The sequence below is a fragment of the Salmo salar genome, chromosome 04 (genome assembly GCF_965601325.2).
Source record: "Salmo salar chromosome 04, fSalSal1, whole genome shotgun sequence".
Taxonomy (NCBI): Eukaryota; Metazoa; Chordata; class Actinopteri; order Salmoniformes; family Salmonidae; genus Salmo; species Salmo salar.
The window spans coordinates 47,510,850-47,538,247 of NC_138294.1; the positions used below are offsets into that span (position 1 = coordinate 47,510,850).

The following is a 27,398-nucleotide window of genomic DNA, read 5'->3' on the forward strand; positions in this document are numbered from 1 at the left end:
TGAATGACCTAAGATGCCGGTTGAATGAAAATGCGACTTTCAGAAATAAGATTCGATTGTTTCCTCACAGCAAACAGAAGCAACAATGTAACTATACGTCACAACAACAACCAAAAATGGGGCGACCAAATCATGGGTTGCTGCCACCAACTGAAAACATTTTTTAGACTGGAACCCTGCCAGGTCAGTAGATGGACCTCAAATTATCTCATGTCCTTGCACCCAAATCTCATAAACATTGGAAGGTTGCGAGTCGATTTATGCCTTGTTTGCACCGTTTCTAAAGAAAAATGTTTATTCACACAAACTCTGACGCATTTATGAGATGCATTAAGACACGCCCATTCCCAGAAACTCATCCACTTTCGACACACATATTTTCATGTGTGTGTGCTGGTGATGCAGGTTTAATTGGCCCATGTGGTCCTGTGTGTGCTGGGGCCTGAGCTGATACAGTAATTAGAGACCCCTTTAAGGAGCTGCACAGCCCCTGGTAAACACACACAGCACAGGCTTTTCAATTACTCTCTTTATGGCTGCTCACACACAATCTCCATTAGTACATACAAGTACATAAGTACAGCAGCACCAAATAAACTATTGGTCAATACATTAATTGGCTTAACTGAATACAAGCCCATAGCTTTTGGGAAGTACTGTATGTATGTAGAGTCATGTAGATTCAGGAACATCTCTTTTCTCTCCCACACAAACACATAGCCAATACTGTCCTTATCTCTGTCTCTCAGACTAAACACAGAGACATATTAGGGCTCCCGAGTCGTGCAGAGGTCTAAGACACCGCATCTCAGTGCCAGAGGAGTCACTACAGACCCTATTTCGACTACAGGCTGTATCACAACCGGCCGGGATTGGGAGTCCCATAGGGCGGAGCACAATTGGCTCAGCGCCGTCCGGGTTAGGGGGCCTACCCCAGGGTAGGCCGTGATTGTAAATAAGAATTTGTTCTTAACTGACTTGCCTAGTTAAATAAAGGTTAAATAAGATAACAAATAAACATACAGACAGATAAATTCTCGCTTGGACTCCCAAATGGGAGGCTTAAGGTGTCTGGCACAGCTTTAACCTCTATGGGCTAGGTGGGACGCTTGCGTCCCACCTACTCAACAGCCAGTGTAATCCCGTGGCGCGTTATTCAAATTCCTCAAAAATGCGAAACCTTCAATTTTTCAAACATATGACTATTTTACGCCATTTTAAAGATAAGACTCTCCTTAATCTAACCACACTGTCCGATTTCAAAAAGGCTTTACAACGAAAGCAAAACATTAGATTATGTCAGCAGAGTACCCAGCCAGAAATAATCAGACACCCATTTTTCAAGCTAGCATATAATGTCACATAAACCCAAACCACAGCTAAATGTAGCACTAACCTTTGATGATCTTCATCAGATGACAACCCTAGGACATTATGTTATACAATACATGCATGTTTTGTTCAATCAAGTTCATATTTATATCAAAAACCAGCTTTTTACATTAGCATGTGACTAGCATGTGACTAGCATTTCCACCGAACACTGCCGGCGAATTAAACGTTCACAAAAAGCATAACAATTATTTTAAGAATTATAGATACAGAACTCCTCTATGCACTCGATATGTCCGATTTTAAAATAGCTTTTCGGTGAAAGCACATTTTGCAATATTCTCAGGAGATAGCCCGGCATCACAGGGCTAGCTATTTAGACACCCAGCAAGTTTAGCACTCAAAGTCAGATTTACTATAAGAAAAATGTTATTACCTTTGCTGTCTTCGTCAGAATGCACTCCCAGGACTTCTACTTCAATAACAAATGTTGGTTTGGTTCAAAATAATTCATAGTTATATCCAAACAGCGGCGTTTTGTTCGTGCGTTCAAGACACTATCCAAAAGGGTAAATAAGGGTGACGAGCATGGCGCAATTCGTGACAAAATAAATTCTAAATATTCCATTACCGTACTTCGAAGCATGTCAACCGCTGTTTAAAAATCAATTTTTATGCCATTTTTCTCATCAAAAAGCGATAATATTCCGACCGGGAATCTGCGTTTAGGTAAACAGACGAAAGAAAATAAAGCATTCGGTCGACTCGGGCACGTGCCTAAGCCCATAGTACTCTTATCGGCCACTTGCCAAAAGCGATAAAGTGTTTCAGCCAGAGCCTGCCTCGATATCGTTCAGCTTTTTCCCGGGCTCTGAGAGCCTATGGGAGCCGTATGAAGTGTCACGTTATTGCAAAGATCCTCAGTCTTCAATAAAAAGAGCCAAGATGAAACACAATTTGTCTGACAGGCCACTTCCTGCATGGAATCTTCTCAGGTTTTGGCCTGCCATATGAGTTCTGTTATACTCACAGACACCATTCAAACAGTTTTAGAAACTTTAGGGTATTTTCTATCCAAAGCCAATAATTATATGCATATTCTAGTTACTGGGCAGGTCGGGTATGTTTTTTATCCGTCCGTGCAAATACTGCCCCCTATCCCCAACAGGTTAACAGCTAGTAAAGGCTTTGCGGCCAATTCTATGCTGAGAGCTAGTCTTCCTACATGCATCATTCATGTTGTACAGCATAGGTGAGCATTGATTTCCACTTCCTGGCATGAAAACGCATCCAAAATGCATGTATGCGTGTGCAGATATTACCCCCTCGTCCCAATCCTGTGAGGTCAGAGCGTAGGAGCGCTGCATGGGAGCGCCGAGTGAGAGCAGTCCATCCTACAGGCCTTTGTTCTCTCACATGGCCCAGGCACACAGGGCCTAGCTACCTGGAGCATTGGGCCAGTAACTGAAAAGTTACTGAATAGAATCCCCGAGCTGACAAGGTAAAAATCTGTCGTACTGCCCCTGAGCAAGGCAGTTCCACGGGCCAAGATGATGTGGATGTCGATTAAGGCAGTGCCCCTGCACCTCTCTGATTCAGAGGGGTTGGGTTAAATGCAGAAGACACATTTCAGTTGTACAACTGACTAGGTATCCCCCTTTCCACTGACTGAACATAACCCAGACCGTACCCACAGACACAGACAGTGAGAATGGCTGACTGACAGAGAGAGATAGACGGACAAAGCTGGAGGAAAGACAGAGAGGATCATGGGCGCAGACAGACCGGCTAGACAGACATAAGAGACAGATATGAGAGAGACAGATTCGAGCATCACGTCGCTCTTCTGATAATATATACAGGAAGAGAAAGGTCGGGTGGATGTGCTGTGAATGTAAAGGCAAAGGGATCTCTCCCATTAAAAATAAAATAAAAATCAACTGACAGACATGTCCCAATGTAAAAACATCAGCCCAATTCCCCTTTCCCCCTGAGGGGAAGACCAAAGTTGGCCAAGGCCCTCGTCTACAACTGGAGGTTTTGATGATGCAGGCTCCCATCTGTACATGAAGGGGACCCCCCCCCCCGCCGGGCTCAACAAAGGCCTAGCCACTATTGTTTGGGGTGCGTTTGAAGCGCACGGAGTCGATGACGAAGGGGGTAGGGAGAAGAGTGCTGCTTTGCTTTTGTGATGCTGTCCGTTTCTCTGTCTCCATCCTTGCCCCTGACCAAACGCCATCTGTGGCAGGGAGGCAGGCAGGCAGGCAGACAGCAGGCCCTTTGTTAGTGCCCACAGACTTCCAGCAAAACACGGCCGGCCAGGCTGACTACCCCCCCAGCCAAACCATCATGCTGCAGCCTCTTCATCAAGTCCAGAAAGGGCTCTTTAATTCAAAGGACATTCAACCTAATAGATGAAGCCTGGCTGGTAGTGACGCTGAGAGCAGAAGGAGGTAGGAGGGTTGAATGAACTTGTAATGTGAAAAGGTAATACCCCCGTCACACCTTCTCCAGTGGATGTGGCCTATTGTCTCGCAACAGACCGATGTAAATTAGCCTTAAGATAGGCTCGATATGTGACTAGGCAAGGCTTGATTTTAGTGGAAGTATGAACTGGACTTAACCAAACCATGACATTTAGCTCATACTATCTGGTTCTACCATCAGATAATTACCCCTCCGGTAGCGTGGCAGAATAAATCTTCACTTAGCCATAAGGCATTGAGGCGTGGGGTGCGCTCAGCTGTAAAATGGCTGCCATTTATCACCAAGGTTAGGGTAGCACACCGTTGGTGGATGAAGAAGAGGCACAAATGTCACCTTTTACTGGAACATTTCCTTTCAATTCAGTTTTTAGTGTAAATTCTGTCTTAAAATGCCTTATGCGACCATGGTACATTGTATGGAGCAAGAGAGATTGGCCCCAATGAAATGTAGCAACTCGGTCCGTTTGCCTTTCCTGCAAAGCAGCTTAACAAAGGAAACAGTATCGTACCAGTGGTTGGTTGACTGGGGCTGCTAGGCTAATCTGATGTGTATCTCCAGAATGCTAGCTGCTGATCGAGGGAGAAGACCCGTGGGCAGTTGCTCCGCACACAGGGCCCTCTGCAGTTACCACAGCACACACATGGCTTCAAATTAAAACACATTCTAAGCAATGTTCTCCTCGGCTAATCACATTCATTTGGACCGAGATAAAACTCCCAAATAGAATTCTGTCCTTAATAGAATGATCAGCAGTCTAAAGCACACCAGGCATCAACAGAAACAGTGGGTGACGGTGAGAGCTCTTCTCGCCTAATATAGGCCTCCATCATTTCATTTTGTGTACTGGATTAACCTTCTCACATGATCCTTTCTGTTACTTGTAACAAATTAGTAGACTAGCATGGATAAGTGTTAATGGACTAGCATGGATAAGTGTCAATTAATGCAAAAGTGGCATAGAATGTATAAATCAACCGTTTTGGAAATATAATATTGTCACTGGCAAAAAGACTGATATCTGATTCACTTTAATGTTATTGTATGTTAACAATGAGCACGTAGACTTTATCAACTAAATATTTAAACAATAGAACTCTGGTCTGACAGGTGTACATGTTTTCAGACTGTTTCTCCCCCAGACATGTTGAGGCAGACTAGCAAATCTACACAGAACCCCGAGGGGCGAAATGGGAGTTGGGATTTTCAGCCATCTGTGAAAGTCCCAATCAGATTGCCAAGAGCGTAGCAGCTTCATGAGTCAATACATGTGCGCAAAATGGGAAAGTGTTAGCATTCTGGAGCCAGTGGAATGTGTATTTATATGTGTGAGTGTGGGAGTGGTGGGTTGTGCAATTTGGTCGGCTGGGAAAATCTAAGAGTGTTTATGCGTCTATATGGAGGGCGTTGGTGTGTGGGGGAGGTGGTACTGTAGTTGAGGAGACTATGGAGGGTGCTGGTGTGTGGGGGATGTGGTACTGTAGTTGAGGGGACTATGGAGGGTGTTGGTGTGTGGGGGAGGTGGTACTGTAGTTGAGGGGACTATGGAGGGTGTTGGTGTGTGGGGGAGGTGGTACTGTAGTTACATTTACATTTAAGTCATTTAGCAGACGCTCTTATCCAGAGCGACTTACAAATTGGTGCATTCACCTTATGATATCCAGTGGAACAACCACTTTACAATAGTGCATCTAAATCTTTTAAGGGGGGGGGGGGGTTAGAAGGATTACTTTATCCTATCCTAGGTATTCCTTAAAGAGGTGGGGTTTCAGGTGTCTCCGGAAGGTGGTGATTGACTCCGCTGTCCTGGCGTCGTGAGGGAGCTTATTCCACCATTGGGGTGCCAGAGCAGCGAACAGTTTTGACTGGGCTGAGCGGGAACTGTGCTTCCTCAGAGGTAGGGGGGCCAGCAGGCCAGAGGTGGATGAACGCAGTGCCCTTGTTTGGGTGTAGGGCCTGATCAGAGCCTGAAGGTATGGAGGTGCCGTTCCCTTCACAGCTCCGTAGGCAATCACCATGGTCTTGTAGCGGATGCGAGCTTCAACTGGAAGCCAGTGGAGAGAGCGGAGGAGCGGGGTGACGTGAGAGAACTTGGGAAGGTTGAACACCAGACGGGCTGCGGCGTTCTGGATGAGTTGTAGGGGTTTAATGGCTAAGGCAGGGAGCCCAGCCAACAGCGAGTTGCAGTAATCCAGACGGGAGATGACAAGTGCCTGGATTAGGACCTGCACCGCTTCCTGTGTGAGGCAGGGTCGTACTCTGCGAATGTTGTAGAGCATGAACCTACAGGATCGGGTCACCGCCTTGATGTTAGTGGAGAACGACAGGGTGTTGTCCTGGATCACGCCAAGGTTCTTAGCACTCTGGGAGGAGGACACAAGGGAGTTGTCAACCGTGATGGCGAGATCATGGAACGGGCAGTCCTTCCCCGGGAGGAAGAGCAGCTCCGTCTTGCCGAGGTTCAGCTTGAGGTGGTGATCTGTCATCCACACTGATATGTCTGACAGACATGCAGAGATGCGATTCGCCGCCTGGTTATCAGAAGGGGGAAAGGAGAAGATTAATTGTTTGTCGTCTGCATAGCAATGATAGGAGAGACCATGTGAGGATATGACAGAGCCAAGTGACTTGGTATATAGCGAGAATAGGAGAGGGCCTAGAACAGAGCCCTGGGGGACACCAGTGGTGAGAGCGCATGGTGCGGAGACAGGTTCTCGCCACGCCACCTGGTAGGAGCGACCTGTCAGGTAGGACGCAATCCAAGCGTGGGCCGCGCCGGAGATGCCCAACTCGGAGAGGGTGGAGAGGAGGATCTGATGGTTCACAGTATCAAAGGCAGCAGATAGGTCTAGAAGGATGAGAGCAGAGGAGAGAGAGTTAGCTTTAGCAGTGCGGAGAGCCTCCGTGACACAGAGAAGAGCAGTCTCAGTTGAATGCCCAGTCTTGAAACCTGACTGATTAGGATCAAGAAGGTCATTCTGAGAGATATAGCAGGAGAGCTGGCCAAGGACGGCACGTTCAAGAGTTTTGGAGAGAAAAGAAAGAAGGGATACTGGTCTGTAGTTGTTGACATCGGAGGGATCGAGTGTAGGTTTTTTCAGAAGGGGTGCAACTCTCGCTCTCTTGAAGACGGAAGGGACGTAGCCAGCGGTCAAGGATGAGTTGATGAGCGAGGTGAGGAAAGGGAGAAGGTCTCTGGAAATGGTCTGGAGAAGAGAGGAGGGGATAGGGTCAAGTGGGCAGGTTGTTGGGCGGCCGGCCGTCACAAGACGCGAGATTTCATCTGGAGAGAGAGGGGAGAAAGAGGTCAAAGCACAGGGTAGGGCAGTGTGAGCAGGACCAGCGGTGTCGTTTGAATTAGCAAACGAGGATCGGATATCGTCAACCTTCTTTTCAAAATGGTTGACGAAGTCATCCGCAGAGAGGGAGGAGGGGGGGGAGGGGGAGGAGGATTCAGGAGGGAGGAGAAGGTAGCAAAGAGCTTCCTAGGGTTAGAGGTAGATGCTTGGAATTTAGAGTGGTAGAAAGTGGCTTTAGCAGCAGAGATAGAAGAGGAGAATGTAGAGAGGAGGGAGTGAAAGGATGCCAGGTCCGCAGGGAGGCGAGTTTTCCTCCATTTCCGCTCGGCTGCCCGGAGCCCTGTTCTGTGAGCTCGTAGTGAGTCGTCGAGCCACGGAGCAGGAGGGGAGGACCGAGCCGGCCTGGAGGATAGGGGACAGAGAAAATCAAAGGATGCAGAAAGGGAGGAGAGGAGGGTTGAGGAGGCAGAATCAGGAGATAGGTTGGAGAAGGTTTGAGCAGAGGGAAGAGATGATAGGATGGAAGAGGAGAGAGTAGCGGGAGAGAGAGAGCGAAGGTTGGGACGGCGCAATACCATCCGAGTAGGGGCAGAGTGAGAAGTGTTGGATGAGAGCAAGAGGGAAAAGTATACAAGGTAGTGGTCGGAGATTTGCAGGGGAGTTGCAATGAGATTAGTGGAAGAACAGCATCTAGTAAAGATGAGGTCAAGCGTATTGCCTGCCTTGTGAGTAGAGGGGGAAGGTGAGAGGGTGAGGTCAAAAGAGGAGAGGAGTGGAAAGAAGGAGGCAGAGAGGAATGAGTCAAAGGTAGACGTGGGGAGGTTAAAGTCACCCAGAACTGTGAGAGGTGAGCCATCCTCAGGAAAGGAACTTATCAAGGCGTTAAGGTCATTGATGAACTCTCCAAGGGAACCTGGAGGGCGATAAATGATAAGGATGTTAAGCTTGAAAGGGCTGGTAACTGTGACAGCATGGAATTCAAATGAGGAGATAGACAGATGGGTCAGGGGAGAAAGAGAGAATGTCCACTTGGGAGAGATGAGGATTCCAGTGCCACCACCCCGCTGGCTCGATGCTCTAGGGGTATGCGAGAACACGTGGGCAGACGAAGAGAGAGCAGTAGGAGTAGCAGTGTTATCTGTGGTAATCCATGTTTCCGTCAGCGCCATGAAGTCTAGGGACTGGAGGGTAGCATAGGCTGAGATGAACTCAGCCTTGTTGGCTGCAGACCGGCAGTTCCAGAGGCTGCCGGAGACCTGGAACTCCACGTGGGTCATGCGCGCTGGGACCACCAGGTTAGAGTGGCAGCAGCCACGCGGTGTGAAGCGTTTGTATGGCCTGTGCAGAGAGGAGAGAACAGGGATAGACAGACGCATAGTTGACAAGCTACAGAAGTGTTGTTTCTTGTATTATTGTCTCTTGTGAGTTGAGGAGACTATGGAGGGTGCTGGTGTGTGGGGGAGGTGGTACTGTAGTTGAGGGGACTATGGAGGGTGCTGGTGTGTGGGAGAGGTAGTACTGTAGTTGAGGAGACTATGGAGGGTGCTGGTGTGTGGGGGAGGTGGTACTGTAGTTGAGGAGACTATGGAGGGTGCTGGTGTGTGGGGGAGGTGGTACCGTAGTTGAGGAGACTATGGAGGGTGTTGGTGTGTGGGGGAGGTGGTACTGTAGTTGAAGGGACTATGGAGGGTGTTGGTGTGTGGGGGAGGTGGTACTGTAGTTGAGGGGACTATGGAGGGTGCTGGTGTCCAGTATAACCATAACCTCTTTTGTTTCCATTGGTTGTAAGTGATCACATGACAGAAAGTCAAGTGAAATATTATAGTGCTCAGGAGTCACGACACAATGAAACAATCACAGAACCAAATGTTCATGTTCAAATATCCTATATCTACAGCATTTACCCCCATCCTATCATTGTTTTTTGTTGGAGGGAAAGTCTCTCTCATTCTCCTGTATGTGCAGCGCAGCGTGTTGGTGCCCTTTGTGGTAGCGTAGGGTAGGGTAGAGTTGCATAGCGTAGAGTAGGGTCATACAGCATGTTGGCTCAAACATCTGGCCAGGTTGGGCCTCTGCTCTCCAGCCTCTCGAAGGTCAGGGCATCGGCTTACAGCTCTCACATTGCCATGGGAAAACAAACTGGACTGCCGGCAAACTGTCAACAACATACTGCAAACACACACACACACACACCTTTGTGTCAGCTTGCCTTTCTCGGTCTTTGTATGCATCTCACGTAAATACGACACACACACACACACACACACACACACACACACACACACACACACCCACACACACACACACACACACACACACACACACACACACACACACACACACACACACACGCTCCATCTCATGAGTTTTGCATGAACACATGGCCTAGGTCTATGTTGACAGCTCCTGCAAGGACCCAACCACTAAAGAACAATGGAAATAGCATTTTTCTTCTAATTATTTTACAACACTGTTGCTGTGCTGCTCTAAGTTGTGAAGCATTCTCAAAGTCCTCTGATTCTATTCTGTGATGTGGTTTCATGCTCCAGCATTCCATCTTTGATGATTCTGTTTGAGAGTTCTGTCTGCTGAGGATTCCATTTGGGAGGTTTATCTACGGATTATATATAGGGTTCTGTCATCAGGGGTTCTGTCATCAGGGGTTCTGTCACGTCCTGACCAGTATAGGGGTTATTTGTAGGTTGGTCAGGACGTGGCAGAGGGTATTTGTTTTATGTGGTTCGGGGGTTATGAGTATTGTAGAGGGGTGTTTTATTTATGTATTACGGGGTTTTGGTGTATGTTCTGGGTTTTGTATTCTAGGTTGGTTTTCTAGTTTATTTCTGTGTGGCTCCCGATCAGGAATAGCTGTACGTCGTTGTTCCTGATTGGGAGTCATATTAGTTGCGTGTTTTCACCTGGGGATTTGTGGGTAGTTGATTTTGCACTGCTTGTTATTATAGCCTGTAACACTGTTCCTGTCGTTTCTTTGTTTATTGTTTTTCCGTGTTCACATTTTAAGAAATAATAATGAGCACGCAACCCGCTGCGCCTTGGTCCTCTCTCTCCTACAACAGCCGTGACAGGTTCTGCCATGGGGGGGTTCTGTCAAGAGCTGACCCCATTTAGTTGACAGGTAGATTGTTTGGTCGATAGATTTTTGTTAGCCGAGCAAATATATATATTTTTTTAAATGTTATGGCGCACGAGACACCGGTCTGATTCACGGACAAGTCCATTGCTGAGGCCGCGGGGATGATCCTGTGAAAAAGAAAGAAAATGCCTACCTGATTACTCATCTCTTGCGCAATTAGCCTACGGCTGTGTCTGTCTGTACAGGGCTTGCTGGCACAGGAAACTGAGGGCTCAGACCATTTTATACAGTGTTGCTAGAGTGAACCTCAGGCTGTATCTAAGTTAATTTTTGATATGTTTCCTTGCCGACATGCCATTCATAGCCCATGTGATTTATAGGTTATTTTCTACCTGCGGGCTGCAATGTTTGTTGACTTTATGTAGGCTATTTTTACATATTTGTAATAAGTTACTTTTAGATTTGTATAATTTTCATTGAGATATAATTTGTATTAACCACAACATTGATTTCGCAATATGAAGACTTTTTTTTATAATTAAATGAAACTGTTCCAAAATGTGCATATGAAATCATTACTAGCACACAGATCAGTAGAAATGGTACAATGACATGGCATTCCAAATGGAAAAGGTTGCTGACCGCTGGTGTAGAAAAATCCACGAAGGCTAGCAGCAGTGGGGAACTGTGTTTTTTCTTCTGGTTAGGTTGTATTGGTTTCTGGCTCCCTCTTTAGTCATTTGTGTGTCTTCATTTTTAAATTTCAGTGCTTAAAGCATCAGTCAAATTAGCCTACATACTGTATAATTGATTTTATTCAAACATAGGGTGCGTCTACAGTGCATTCGAAAAGTATTCAGACCCCTTGACTTTTTCCTCATTTTTTGTTACAGCCTTATTCTAAAAAAAATATGTTTTAATTGTTCCTTAAGACAGACACACTCTACCCCATAATGACAAAACAAAAACAGGTTTAAAGAAATGTTTGCAAATATATTAAAAATAAAAAAACAGTAATACCTTATTTACATAAGTCTTCAGACCCTTTACTCAGTACTTTATTGAAGCACCTTTGGCAGCAATTACAGCCTCGAGTCGTCTTGGGTATGACGCTACAAGCTTGGCACACCTGTATTTGGAGAGTTTCTCCAAATCTTCTCTGCAGATCCTTTCAAACTCGGTCAGGCTGGATGGGGAGCGTCGCTGCACAGCTATTTTCAGGTCTCTCCAGAGATGTTCAAATCGGATTCAAGTCCGGGCTCTGGCTGGGCCACTCAAGGACATTCAGAGACTTGTCCCGAAGCCACTCCTGCGTTGTCTTGGCTGTGTACTTAGGGTCGTTGTCCTGTTGGAAGGTGAACCTTCACCCCAGTCTGAGGTCCTGAGCACTCTGGAGCAGGTTTTCATCAAGGATCTCCCTGTACTTTGCTCCATTCATCTTTCCCTTGGTCCTGACTAGTCTACCAGTCCCTGCCACTGAAAGACATCCCCATAGTATGATGCTGCCACCATCATGACTCACCGTAGGGATGGTGCCTGTTTTCCTCCAGGTGTGACGCTTGGCATTCAGGCCAAAGATTCCAATCTCGGTTTCATCAGACCAGAAATCTTTTTTCTCATGGTTTGAGAGTCTTTAGGTGCCTTTTGGCAAACTCCAAGCAGGCTGTCATATGCATTTTACTGAGGAGTGGCTTCCATCTGGCCAATCTACCATAAAGGCCTGATTGGTGGAGTGCTGCAGAGATGGTTGTCCTTCTGGAAGATTCTCCCAGCTCCAGAGAGGAAATCTGGAGCTCTGTCACAGTAACCATTGGGTTCTTGGTCACCTCCCTGACCAAGGCCCTTCTCACCCGATTGCTCAATTTGCCCAGGCAGCCAGCTCTAGGAAGAGTCTTGGTGGTTCCAAACTTCTTTCATTTAAGAATGATGGAGGCCACTGTGTTCTTGGGGCCCTTCGATGCTGCAGAAAGATGTTGGTACCCTTCCCCAAATGTGTGCCTCGACACAATCTTGTCTCGGAGCTCTATGGACAATACCTTCGACCTTATGGCTTTGTTTTTGCTCTGACATGCACTGTCAACTGCGGGACCTGATATAGACAGGTGTCTATATCAGGTGTCTAAATCATGTCCAATCAATTGAATTTACCACAGGTGGACTGCAATCAAGTTGTAGCAACGCCAAGGATGATCAATGGAAAACGGGATGCACCTGAGCTCAATTGAGTCTCATAGCAAAGGGTCTGAATACATTTTATATTTTTTATTTATTTAAGTAGGAAAGTCCGTTAAGAACAAATTCTTATTTACAATGACGGCCTACCCCGGCCAAAACGGACGACCCTGAAGTTTGAAAGATTAGGTGTGTCTAAGGGTTTTTCTTTATTTTTTACTATTTTCTACATTGTAGAAAAATAGTGAAGACATCAAAACTATGAAATAACACATAGAATCATGTAGTAAAAAACAAAAGTGTTAACCTGTTGTGGTATAGGGGGCAGTATTTTCACGGCAGGATAAAAAACGTACCCGATTTAATCTGGCTACTACTCCTGCCCAGAAACTAGAATATGCATATACAGTGGGGCAAACAAGTATTTAGTCAGCCACCAATTGTGCAAGTTCTCCCACTTAAAAAGATGAGGCCTGTAATTTTCATCATAGGTACATTTCAACTATGACAGACAAAATGAGAAGAAAAAAAATCCAGAAAATCACATTGTAGGATTTTTAATGAATTTATTTGCAAATTATGGTGGAAAATAAGTATTTGGTCAATAACAAAAGTTTCTCAATACTTTGTTATATACCCTTTGTTGGCAATGACACAGGTCAAACGTTTTCTGTAAGTCTTCACAAGGTTTTCACACACTGTTGCTGGTATTTTGGCCCATTCCTCCATGCAGATCTCCTCTAGAGCAGTGATGTTTTGGGGCTGTTGCTGGGCAACACGGACTTTCAACTCCTTCCAAAGATTTTCTATGGGGTTGAGATCTGGAGACTGGCTAGGCCACTCCAGGACCTTGAAATGCTTCTTACGAAGCCACTCCTTCGTTGCCCGGGCGGTGTGTTTGGGATCATTGTCATGCTGAAAGACCCAGCCACGTTTCATCTTCAATGCCCTTGCTGATGGAAGGAGGTTTTAACTCAAAATCTCACGATACATGGCCCCATTCATTCTTTCCTTTATACGGATCAGTCGTCCTGGTCCCTTTGAAGAAAAACAGCCCCAAAGCATGATGTTTCCACCCCCATGCTTCACAGTAGGTATAGTGTTCTTTGGATGCAACTCAGCATTCTTTGTCCTCCAAACACGACGAGTTGAGTTTTTGCCAAAAAGTTCTATTTTGGTTTCATCTGACCATATGACATTCTCCCAATCCTCTTCTGGATCATCCAAATGCTCTCTAGCAAACTTCAGACGGGGCTGGACATGTACTGGCTTAAGCAGGGGGACACGTCTGGCACTGCAGGATTTGAGTCCCTGGTGGCGTAGTGTGTTACTGATGGTAGGCTTTGTTACTTTGGTCCCAGCTCTCTGCAGGTCATTCACTAGGTCCCCCTGTGTGGTTCTGGGATTTTTGCTCACCGTTCTTGTGATAATTTTAACCCCACGGGGTGAGATCTTGCGTGGCGCCCCAGATCGAGGGAGATTATCAGTGGTCTTGTATGTCTTCCATTTCCTAACAATTGCTCCCACAGTTGATTTCTTCAAACCAAGCTGCTTACCTATTGCAGATTCAGTCTTCCCAGCCTGGTGCAGGTCTACAATTTTGTTTCTGGTGTCCTTTGACAGCTCTTTGGTCTTGGCCATAGTGGAGTTTGGAGTGTGACTGTTTGAGGTTGTGGACAGGTGTCTTTTATACTGATAACAAGTTCAAACAGGTGCCGTTAATACAGGTAACGAGTGGAGGACAGAGGAGCCTCTTAAAGAAGAAGTTACAGGTCTGTGAAAGCCAGAAATCTTGCTTGTTTGTAGGTGACCAAATACTTATTTTCCACCATAAGGTGGAAAATAAATCAAAATATATTTTTTATATTTGAGATTCTTCAAAGTACCCACCCTTTGCCTTGATGACAGCTTTGCAAGTCTTGAAGGAGTTCCCACATATGCTGAGCACTTGTTGGATGCTTTTTCTTCACACTGCGGTCCAACTCATCCCAAACCATCTCAATTGGGTTGAGGTTGGGTGATTGTGGAGGCCAGGTCATCTGATGCAGCACTCCATCACTCTCCTTCTTGGTCAAATAGCCCTTAGACTGGCGGTGTGTTGGGACATTGTTATGTTGAAAACCAAATGATAATCCCACTTAGTACAAACCAGATGGGATGGTGTACCGCTACAGAATTCTGCGGTAGCCATGCTGTGCCTTGAATTCTAAATAGATCACTGACAGGGTCACCAGCAAAGCACCCCCACACCATTACACCTCCTCCTCCATGGTGAGAACCACACGTGGAGATCATTCTTTCACCTACTCTGCATCACACAGACACGGCGGTTAGAACCAAAAATCTCAGATTTCCACCGGTCTAATGTCCATTGCTCATGTTTCTTGGCCCAAGCCCTATGACGTGAAAGCTTAAGAATGCTGCTAAGTTTGGACCTTTGTCTCCGGAGTACACATCGTCGTCTCCTGAATACAAACCAAGTAAAAACCGTATCTTTAGGTCTTCTTGCTCTCCTCAGAACCTTGAGGATCTCGAAATGGAGTAGGTTGGCAGTGGTGAGCACTCTGAAGCTGAGCCAGACCAGGATGAAGTGGGTCTACCTGCAGCGACAGGTGTGGTAGAATCCTACCAGAGAAGAGTTTGGACCGGTGGGAGTGAGAGTTTTGGAAAGAGTGGACTCCTGCTTTTTGGCCGACACAAAACATCAGCTCAGCCGTGAAGTGGTAGGCCACACAAGCTCACAGAACAGAACCGCCAAGTGCTGAAACACGTATTGCGTAAAAATTCTGTCCTCAGTTTCAACACTCCCTACAGAGTTCCAGACTGCCTCTGGAAGCAAGCTTCATGAAATGGGTTTCCAAGGCCGAGCAGCCGCACATAAGCCAAAGATCCCCATGCGCATTGCCAAGCGTCGGCTGGAGTGGGTGTAAAGCTCACTGCCATTGGACACTGGAACAGTGGAAACACCTTCTCTGGAGTTATGAATCACAAATCTGGGTTTGGCAGATGCCAGGAGAACTCTACCTGCCCGAATGCATAGTGCCAACTGTAAAGTTTGGTGGAGGAGGAATAATGGTCCGGGGCTGTTTTTCCATGGTTTGGGCTAGGCCCCTTAGTTCCAGGGAAGGGAAATCTTAACGCTACAGCATACAATGACAACACAGAATCATTTGGCATATCTTGATATGTTAATACATCCATGTTTTATGCGTTGTCCACACTCTCGTCCGCATAAGAACATCCTTGGAGAATGCACTCAGAGCACGGTAATGAGAAACCCTTAGAGTTTCTACCTGACATGGTCAGGTCAGGTTATATTTGTTATTCTGTGAGTGCCTATATTCAAATTTAAAAAAGTGTCACATGTGCAGCAGGTGCAGACCTTACTGTGAAATGCTTACTTACAAACCCTTAAACCAACAATGCAATTCAAGAAATATAGTTATGAAAATATTTGCTAAATTTAAAACAATGTCATAAAAAGTAACACAGTAAGATTACATATCAATAAGGAGGCTATATACAGGGGGTACTGGAACCAAGTCAATGTGCGGGGGTACAGGTTAGCCGAGGTAATTTGTACATGTAGCAGAGAGAACAGTCTATGACTTGGGTGACTGGAGTCTTTGACAACAAAAAATCCCGGACCCACTACGTTGCTTTAGGTGCCAAGGATTCGGACATGTTGCAGCAGTGTGTAGAAAGGAGAACCCATGATGTGAGAAATGTGCAGGAGGGCATAGTCAGAGAGAGTGGTATTTGGGCCAGTCGTGGCGCTTGATGAAGCATTGTGGCCAGTTGCTTCACCTAAGGTATTTGGGCCAGTTGCCACACTTGCTGATTCGAAGTACCCTGTGAGAGAGAGACAGGTTGAGAGAGTGCCAGAGTTTGCGTGGGGCAATAAGTTTCCTATGCTGACGCAGTGAAGAAAGTAGAGGATAGCCCAAGCGTTAGTGATTCGACTGGGAGCCCCCCAGTGAGTAGGCCTGAAGAGAGAGAGAGATCCAGAAAGTACACGTTTAACCTCTATGGGCTAGGCGGGACGAATTCGTCCCACCTACGTAACAGCCACTTGAAGCCTGTGGCGCGATTTTCAAAACCTTAAAAATCCTATTACTTCAATTTCTCAAACATATGACTATTTTACAGCTATTTAAAGACAAGACTCTCGTTAATCTAACCACACTGTCCGATTTCAAAAAGGCTTTACAACGAAAGCAAAACATTAGATTATGTCAGCAGAGTACCCAGCCAGAAATAATCAGACACCCATTTTTCAAGCTAGCATATAATGTCACAAAAACCCAGAAGACAGCTAAATGCAACACTAACCTTTGATCTTCATCAGATGACAACCCTAGGACATTATGTTATACAATACATGCATGTTTTGTTCAATCAAGTTCATATTTATATCAAAAACCAGCTTTTTACATTAGCATGTGACGTTCAGAACTAGCATACCCCCCGCAAACTTCCGGGGAATTCGCTAACATTTTACTAAATTACTCACGATAAACGTTCACAAAAAGCATAAATTATTTTAAGAATTATAGATACAGACCTCCTCTATGCACTCGATATGTCCGATTTTAAAATAGCTTTTTGGTGAAAGCACATTTTGCAATATTCTAAGTACATAGCCCAGGCATCACGGGCTAGCTATTTAGACACCCGGCAAGTTTAGCACTCACCATAATCATATTTACTATTATAAAAGTTTGATTACCTTTTGTTGTCTTCGTCAGAATGCACTCCCAGGACTGCTACTTCAATAACAAATGTTGGTTTGGTCCAAAATAATCCATCGTTATATCCGAATAGCGGCGTTTTGTTCGTGCGTTCCAGACACTATCCGAAATGGTAAAGAAGGGTCGTGCGCATGGCGCAATTCGTGACCAAAAAAATCGAAATATTCCATTACCGTACTTCGAAGCATGTCAACCGCTGTTTAAAATCAATTTTTATGCCATTTTTCTCGTAGAAAAGCGATAATATTCCGACCGGGAATCTCCTTTTCGGCAAACAGAGGGAAAGAAAATCACAAAGACGGGGGCGGTCAGGTTACGCGCCTAAGCCCAGAGTCCCTTGATCGGCCACTTGAGAAAGGCGATAATGTGTTTCAGCCTGGGGCTGGGATGACGACATTCAGGTTTTTCCCGGGCTCTGAGCGCCTATGGACGACGTAGGAAGTGTCACGTTAGAGCAGAGGTCCTTAGTAAAAGATAGAGATGGCAAAGAAGTTCCAGAAATGGTCAGACAGGCCACTTCCTGTAAAAGGAATCTCTCAGGTTTTGACCTGCCATTTGAGTTCTGTTATACTCACAGACACCATTCAAACAGTTTTAGAAACTTTAGGGTGTTTTCTATCCATATGTAATAAGTATATGCATATTCTAGTTACTGGGTAGGAGTGGTAACCAGATAAAAATCGGGTACGTTTTTTATCCAGCCGTGTCAATACTGCCCCCTAGCCCTAACAGGTTAAGTAAGATTGGATTTCTTGCATTTATAGCCATGTTGATCAACTGCACTGCGCTGAAGGAGCGGAAATCACAGAAGATGGATGTGGTAGTTGCGGCAGCAGAGAAATGTAAGAGATATTTTAGTTCAGAAAATCTACAGGAAGTTTTGAGATGAGAGAAGGGGTTCCATCCTCCCAGGCCAACAGCCTGGTGTAGGATTGTTTAGGGACAAAGTAGTGGGATGGGGTGGTGGGTTTTGGGGATAGTGTATAGGTGCAGGGTTTGATGGTGGTGCAAAATTTTTGCTAACAGAATTTCTCACAAACTAAATATAAAAGCGTTGATATTAGTTGTCAGGTGTCTTTACTTCAACATTATTGTGTTTGATGTATTTCTAGTACCTTTTAAGACTTTTTCTGCTAGATGTTTTCTAAGACTCCTTTTCTATTTGTTTGACCAGAAAAAAAATCCTTTGCTTTTTCCAAATTTTAAGATGGAAAATTGTTGAAAAATTTACAATATATGCCTTCATTTCTCAGCTTTCATTTGACACCCAATTTGATATACTCCTATGAATTTAACTTGCTGGCGCTCATGTGTCCTTCTACACGGTGGAAATGCCCTGGTGCTCATGTGTCCTTTTACATGGAAATGCCCTGGTGCTCATGTGTCCTTTTACATGGAAATGCCCTGGTGCTCATGTGTCCTTTTACATGGAAATGCCCTGGTGCTCATGTGTCCTTTTACATGGAAATGCCCTGGTGCTCATGTGTCCTTCTACATGGAAATTACCATGAACAGATCCTCCATGAAGAGGAGAGTCTTATCAAAGTGCCTGCCCTAGTTCGTCCAACCATCTATCTGTAATGTGTTTTTCTGAAGTAATGACAATTATTTTCAAGGCATGACTGTCAGTGTCATGTGCAAGAATTGTCTACTGACTTACAGTATCATGGATAAAGAAATCAAAATCATTAAAACCTACTCTTTACATGATCCGTCTGTTAACTGCTATTCAAAGTACTACATCGACCCAAAAACCAAAATAGAGAGGTTTCGTTTTCTGAACCAGAAGTCATGTACTTGGACTTAAAAATCAGCGTAGAAATAGAACACATTATTCATGCAACTGACACATTTCTCCTTTCATCACAACAGTGTTCTTTGAACAGGACTATCTCCATCTGCCAGTTGAGATTTGATATTGCCAGCTTAAACAATGTATGCCTTCCATTTCTTTCATTTTTTTTCTCTCTCAAAGATGACAAAGTCATCATCATGAGGAATCCCTTGTGGAAAATGGCAAAAAGGGAGAAAAAAAATTGGCAGAGCCTATTCCTTTCATGCAAAAGCCTTTTTCGTCACTGTTCACTTATCCTCACATTCTAAACTACAAGGTGTTACAATCATGTGTGAATGGAAATGCACCTTCTATAAAACAAAACAGCCATCTTTATCCATCTGAAAGGCACTGCTTGTCCTCACTTCCTTTAGCAGCACTAATCTACAGCAAATATATCATTTTGTAGAGGAGAGAAAAAGGTTCATGTAGAAGCACTGACCAAACACACCACACCCATAGCAGTATATTCAGCCAATTGTCTTCTTGCCTTATATACTATCTGCAACAATACTCTAAATTACTATCAACACTGCATGCATTCAATCTCAACATGGACGGCATACCTCCACAGGTCCTCACTATCCTTATACTTAAATAACTTGTCAAGTAACTTCTCACTGGCAGGTCTTGCCTTTGATGGGAACATTACATACTACCTGATAAGACAATAAGCCTGCTCTGTCACCACTACACACACACAGGCCAGAAATAGTGCACACAAACTTCCTGTATTCACAGCTTCTCATGACTCGGTATGATGCATTATTTTTAACACATCGCTCTGGTATTCTTCTCCAGTGATAGACCATAGCAACAGTATACATTTAACACTTATTATTATTATTATTATGTGCTGAAACCAACTCACACGGTCATCATGTCACAAGATTGAAATCAGTCAGATCATCAGTTCTACAACTGATAAAACTGTGAAGTTAGTATGTTTGTTTTTAGCAGCTAACAAATGCATCTGAGATGAGCTGATTAAACAGCATGATCATTACACAGGTGCACCTTGTGTTGGAGACAATAAAAGGCCACTCTAAAATGTGCAGTTGTCACAACACAATGCCACAGATGTCTCAAGTTGAGGGAGCGTGCAATTGGAATGCTGACTGCAGGAATGTCCACTAAAGCTGTTGCCAGAGAATTTAATGTTAATTTCTCTACCATAAGCCGCCTCCAACGTGGTTTTAGAGAATCTGGCAGTACCTCCAACCGGCCTCACAACTGTCACCCATTGCGAATGTTTGGTATGGTCTGAATCGACAGCGTTCCAGTTCCTGCCAATATCCAGAATCTTTGCACAGCCATTGATGAGGACTGGGACAAAATTCCACAGGCCACAATCAACAGCCTAATCAACTCTATGTGAAGGAGATTTGTCACACTCCATGAGGCAAATGGTGGTCACACAAGATACTGACTGGTTTTCTGATTCAGGCCCCTTATTCTAAAAGGTATCTGTGACCGACAGATGCATATCTGTATTCCCAGTCATGTGAAATCCATAGATTAGGGCCTAATATATTTCAATTGACTGATTTCCTTATATGAACTGTAACTTAGTAAAATCTTTGAAATTCTTGCATGTTGCATTTAATTTATATTTTTGTTCAGTATAAGTAGAGGGGACTCTTGCATATAGGACACAATTCTTTACCTAAATGTACACCATAAATCACAACCCACTGGGCACAGACCTCAATTCAACGTCTATTCCACGTTGGTTCAACAGAAACCAGTACGTGCCCAGTGGGAATGAACTTCATTACTCTGTATTCATTTTAACTAAGACCTTTGTGAAACCCAATTTAAATCATTTCCCTAACATCACAGGCTAGGAGCTATTTTCAATCTGAACAAGAGGCTGCTGACTAGGCTGGTGTTTGCCATTTCCCCTTCATTTGATATGAGACATCATACTTCTCAGTGTTTGCATTTGTCAACTAGCTCACCCGAATAGCCTACATTGCCCACCAAGACCATGCAATGACATAATTAGACACCCAAACAACAAATACAAACAAACACACAGAAACACAAACCAACTCATATACAGTCACTTCCTCTTGAGTTAGTTACCCTGGGTTTGCAAAAGGAAGACTCTGTTCCTCTGAAACTAGTGACTTGTTTGGAAACAGTGGGTGTGTTAATTCAGGAGGTGACAGGGGGGGGGGGGGGGGGGTTGACCCAGAAACAACAGCTAGTTTTGCTTTAACACATTGGACACTAACTCCATCAGAGGCCTTGACTGCAACCAAAACAGACAACTTCACATACACGCACATTATGAATAGCCCTTTAGAATCATTGTCATACTAGATCACTGTCCTATTCACAGAAGAATTGACAGATTAAGCCCACTACGGTACTGTACACCAGGAGAGTCATGCACCCCCAAAATCTGAGGGGGCACAAATTACATGAGGAAGGCTTTGGTTGTACCAGAGGTGGGCTAAGTTGGAAAATTGAAACATTTTTCAAGCACATGAAACAACTTTTTCCTACAATCTAGAGCCATAAACATTATGCTTAATTGATGTCAACAATAATTTATCTGCATCCTCCTGACTGGTAGTTGTTTTTTATATAAACTAAATTGTGCATCTCTGCTCAAATCTTGGTAAAAGACTGAAAAGAATGTGAGTCTTATTCAGTACATTCTGTAATTGCTTTCTTTTCTAAAGTCTACCAACGGTGTCAGCAGGCTTTTTTTATTTCACCTTTCTTTAACCAGGTAGGCCAGTTGAGAACTAGTTCTCATTTACAACTGCGACCTGGCCAAGATAAAGCATAGCAGTGCGACACAAACAACAACACAGACTTAGACATGGAATAAACAAACATACAGTCAATAATACAATAGAAAAGGTCTATATACAGTGTGTGCAAATGAGGGAGGATAAGGGAGGTAATGCAATAAATAGGCCAAAGTGGCAAAATAATTACAATATAGCAATTAAACAATGGAGTGATAGATGTGCAGAAGATGAGTGTGCAAGTAGAGATACTGGGGTGCAAAGGAGCAAAATAAATAAAATAAATAACAGTATGGGGATGAGGTAGTTGGATGGGCTATTTACAGATGGGCTATGTACAAGTGAAGTGATCTGTGAGCTGCTCTGACAGCTGGTGCTTAAAGCTAGTGAGGGAGATATGGGTCTCCAGCTTCAGTGATTTTTGCAGGCTTGCCAGCTAAGATGGAGCCGGAGAAGAATGTTGACGTTTTACGTGTTCCTATCCAATTGTGCTTTTTTGTTTGTTTCTTTGCGATGTTTGTAACTTACTTATTTTGTACATGTTGCTGATACGGTCTCTTATGACCGAAAATAACTTCTGGACATCAGAACTGCGATTACTCACCACGAACTGGCAGAATCCTTTTTTTCCTTTAACGAGTCCGACGAGCCCAACCTGAATGACATACTGCTTTCCCGGGAACAGGCCCAGATCTCCGTCATTTGCGTGAAGAGAAGGCGGAGAAAACCCCCACTGCCTTCCATTTTGCTTGCAAACGTGCAATCTTTGGAAAATAAAATCAATGACCTACGGAGAAGATTAAACTACCAACAGGACATTCAAAACTGTAATATCTTGTGCTTCGCGGAGTCGTTGCTGAACGACGACATTATCAACATAAAGCTGGCTGGTTATATGCTGTATCGGAAGGATAGAACAGCAGCATCTGGTAAGACAAGGGGCGGGGGACTATGCCATTTTGTAAATAACAGCTGGTGCACAATATCTACGGTTTTGCTCGCCTGAGTATCTCCTGATAAGCTGTAGACCCCACTATCTACCTAGAGATTTTACATCTGTATTTTTCGTAGCTGTCTACATACCACCACAGACTGATGCTGGCACTAAGACTGCACTAAATGAGCTGTATTCAGCCACAAGCAAACAGAAAAACACTCACCCAGAGACGGTGCTCCTAGTGGCCGGAGACTTTAATGCAGGGAAACATAAATCGGTCTTACCAAATTTCTATCAGCATGTTAAAGATGAAACCAGAGGGGAAAAAACTCTGGACCACCTTTACTCCACACACAGAGAAGCATACAAAGCTCTCCCTCACCCTCCATTTGGCAAGTCTGACCATAATTCTATCCTCCCGATTCCTGCTTACAAGCAAAACTTAAAGCAGGAAGCACCAATAATTCGATCAATAAAAAAAGTGGTCAGATGAAGCAGATGCTAAGCAACAGTACTGTTTTGCTAGCACAGACTGGAATATGTTCCGGGATTCCTCTGATGGCATTGAGGAGTACACTACATCAGTCATTGGCTTCATCGATAAGTGCATCGATGATCTCATCCCCACAGCGACCGTACGTACATACCCCAACCAGAAGACATGGATTACAGGCAACATCCGCACTGAGCTAAAGGCTAGAGCTGACTCTTTCAAGAAGCGGGACTCTAACCCGAAAGCTTATAGGAAATCCCGCTATGCCATCAGATGAACCATCAAATAGGCAAAGCGTCAATACAGGACTAAGATCGAATCGTACTACACCGGTTCTGGCATTCGTTGGATGTGGCAGGGCTTGCAAACCATTACAGACTACAAAGGGAAGCACAGCCGCAAGCTGCCCAGTGACACGAGCCTACCAGACGAGCTAAATGACTTCTACGCTCGTTTCAAGGCAAATAACACAAACATGCATGAGAGCACAAGCTGTTCCGGAAGACTGTGATCACGCTCTCCGCAGCCGATGTGAGTAAGACCTTTAAACAGGTCAACATTCACAAGGCCGCAGGGCCAGATGGATTACCGGGATGTGTACTCTGAGCATGCGCTGACCAACTGGCAAGTGTCTTCACTGACATTTTCAACCTCTACCTGTCCGAGTCTGTAATACCAACATGTTTTAAGCAGAACACTATAGTCCCTGTGACCAAGAACACAAAGGTAACCTGCCTAAATGACTACCGACCCGTAGCACTCACATCTGTAGCCATGAAATGCTTTAAAAGGCTGGTCATGGCTCACATCAACACCATTATCCCAGAAACCCTAGACCCACTCCAATTTGCATACCGCCCTAACAGATACACAGATGATGCAATCTCTACTGCACTCCACACTGCCCTTTCCCACCTGGACAAAAGGAATAACCTATACGAGAATGCTATTCATTGACTAAAGCTCAGCGTTCAACACCATAGTGCCCTCATCAATAAGCTAAGAACCCTGGGACTAAACACCTCCCTCAGTAACTGGATCTGGACTTCCTGACGGGCTACCCCCGGGTGGTAAGGTTAGGTAACAACACATCCGCCACGCTGATCCTCAACACAGGGGCCTCTCAGGGGTGCATGCTCAGTCCCCTTCTGTCCTCCCTGTTCACTCATGACTGCATGGCCAGGCACGACTCCAATACCATCATCAAGTTTGCCGATGACACAACAGTGGTAGGCCTGATCACAGACAACGACGAGACAGCCTATAGGGAGGAGGTCAGAGACCTGGCCATGTGGTGCAAGGACAACAACCTCTCCCTCAACGTGGTCAAGACAAAGGAGATGATTGTGGACTACAGGAAAAAGAGGACCGAGCACGCCCCCTTCTCATCGACCGGGCTGTAGTGGAGCAGGTTGAGACCTTCAAGTTCCTTGGTGTCCACATCACCAACAAACTAACATGGTCCAATCACACCAAGACAGTCGTGAAGAGGGTACGACAACACCTATTCCCCCTCTGGAGACTGAAAAGATTTGGCATGGGTCCTCAGATCCTCAAAATGTTCTACCACTGCACCATCCTGACTGGTTGCATCACTGCCTGGTATGGCAACTGCTCGGCCTCCGACCGCAAGGCACTACAGAGGTTAGTGCGTGCTGCCCAGTACATCACTGGGGCAAAGCTCCCTGCCATCCAGGACCTCTACACCAGGCGGTGTCAGAGGAAGGCCCTAAAAATTGTCCAGCCAAGTAATAACAAGCATGGAGCTCAGTATGTTGAACTGCATTCTGCCTCTCATCACCACCATCAATGATTCCACCACCTGGCTTCAGAGGCCACACAATCAGGCACCACATGCATGATGTACAGTTGGCTATTATAGACCATGCAGTGTGGGAAACCAACAGCATCCTTTCATAAGACAAATTAATGCTTCATTCTGCCAAAACATACATAAGCTACAGTATCTACATGGATTCAATAAACTGTAGGCTATTGATAGTGTATAGTATAGGCCTGCTATGTGTTCAACCACATGAATAGCATACATTGTGCTCTCAAATCGACATGTGATATTTGACCTCTTGAGAATAAAATATAAATTTACTAATTTCATATCTGATAACTTAAAATTAAGCTACTAGAATTTTGATTCAACAGAAATTAAACGAATGTGTCTGTTCAATCCAAATCGATCTCGTACATCCCTAAGGGGGTAATGCGTAATACACCCACCACTGGGGCTATGGAGACGGCCTATCTTTTGTCTTCGTCTGCCGGAGACAAAATAGCCTTTCAGTGAACATGCATAAATATTCATTGGGTAAGGTTTTACGATTCATCTTCCCATTCGCCAATAATTTGCTTCACCTAGCCAGGCTACTCACCATCTAAATGTAGGTTAATGTAAAGCCGCTCTATCGCCCTGACTGGGTTGCGCTTGTCATTTCATTCATGCATGCATATGGTATCAACAAGGGAGCGATTGGGGAGTAAACGACCAAAACAACTAAACAAGCCGTTGCCGCAGCATTGCAATCACAATTGTAGATAACGTAAATACTAAGGCACATTTTTACACATTCAGCTCAGCCATTCTATTCCTTGCGAAGACACCACGATAAGAAAGCCAATGCAACACTGTGTCTAATGCACTATTAATCAAACAGAGCTGTTTGTGAAAATATCCCATGGTAGGCTAATATAATAGTGCGCACCACGTTCAATTGTATACATATTTTTCTACCTTGTTGTATGGCACGCCTATTTGTTCAACCAGCTGAAGCCAGCGGGTCTCAGGAGCAGCCAGCATTTCGGAAACCCACCTGCCTGCGTTGTATCAGTAAGATCATAGCACAGTCCAGGGTAGTCTCTCAGCTTCCTCCCGCTAAGATTCAACGTTCCTGAGCACACAGCATCCTCCAGAGCGCGGTCTAAACTCCGGGCCGTGTGGAGCTGATGCTGGTTGATCCCCGGGTTCCAGTGAGGTCCGTTGGATAAGTGATGGTTTGGAAGAGCCGTTACAGCTCCCACACCTCCCTGACTCGACGCCATTTTCATAAGAGGAATTATTCTTACAATAATAACAAGCGGTAGTTTCTCTGCCCATGCGCACAAGGCAGAGACTCCGGGGACTTTAGGCTAGACGTTAGGGGAAGGGCTTCTGAGAGGGCGTGGGCTCGGTTTAGCGCCGATGCAAAATTCTTTTTTTACTGGATATTTGGTGGATATTCGGTTTTCTCTCGTAAATAGCTATTGAACCAAGCATGCCATAACTTTGAATAAGGTATATTCTGAAACAGGGTTGGAGGGATAAAAATCCACACTTTTTTTGTTTTAAATAATAGGATTTAATATTTCAATCTTGAATAGCTCTTACACAAAGCATGCCATGACTATTAAAATGATATATTCTGATTAAGGGGAGGTTGGACAAAAATGGTCAATGTGCTGGTTATTGGTTATTTGATTCAAAAGATGACTTGGAAAAAACGGAAAACGGCTCATTTTTTGTTTCTGCATTTGAAAAACGAAAATCGGAAATTGACTTGATTTCTCATTTATTGTGTCAAAATTATTATTATTATTATTAACCCTGCATTATAAATATATAAAAGCCCCTAAAATAATCTGTGTTTTTATTTACAGTAGTGATGGACAGCTGGAGGCATTTTGTTTTTCACAAGCGTAGCAGGCTGTGAGTGCTGCAAATACCATTTCCAGGATGGGCTATTAGCAAGACAATAGACTCTTCAACCTTTACAAAAGGATAGTGTAATAGCTCGGCTACTGTAGGTGTGAAAAACAAATCCCCCAAATTTGCAATGTATTAAGTACTCTAAAGTTTTACATGTATAACTAGTAACCTCATGTAACCGCAAAATGTCAGATCAAGCATATACTGTACAGAATTTATGCTTTCGTTAATAAAATGATAAAAATACTCTTTCAAAATGCAGATGTTTATTTCAACTATCAGCAGGACAATAGGGAATAAATATCACTGAATGACAGAGCACGGGGACTGGTCTTGGGCAAGTCAGTTAAGAACTAATTCTTATTTACAATGATGGCCTACCCCGGCCAAACCTGGACAACGCTGGGCCAATTGTGCTCCACCCTATAGGACTCCCAATCATACCCGGATGTGATGCAGCCTGGATTCGAACCAGGGACTGCAGTGACGCCTCTTGCACTGAGATGCAGTGCCTTAGACTGCTGCACCACTGATAAATCA

General features: G+C 44.6%; 1 protein-coding gene across 4 annotated transcripts in view; it reads right to left on the bottom strand.

Moving 5' to 3' along the window:
* LOC106603105 (leucine-rich repeat and calponin homology domain-containing protein 2) overlaps positions 1-26,273 on the bottom strand; it is a 76,172-nt gene extending 49,899 nt beyond the window's left edge. For all 4 annotated transcript variants that reach the window (XM_014196333.3, XM_014196332.3, XM_014196331.3 and 1 more), the window contains exon 1: positions 25,987-26,273. In XM_014196333.3, coding sequence (XP_014051808.1) covers positions 25,987-26,221 — 235 coding nt within the window. In that variant the 5' untranslated portion in view covers positions 26,222-26,273. The remainder of the gene's footprint in view (positions 1-25,986) is intronic.
* Between the last annotated feature and the right edge of the window lie 1,125 nt (positions 26,274-27,398).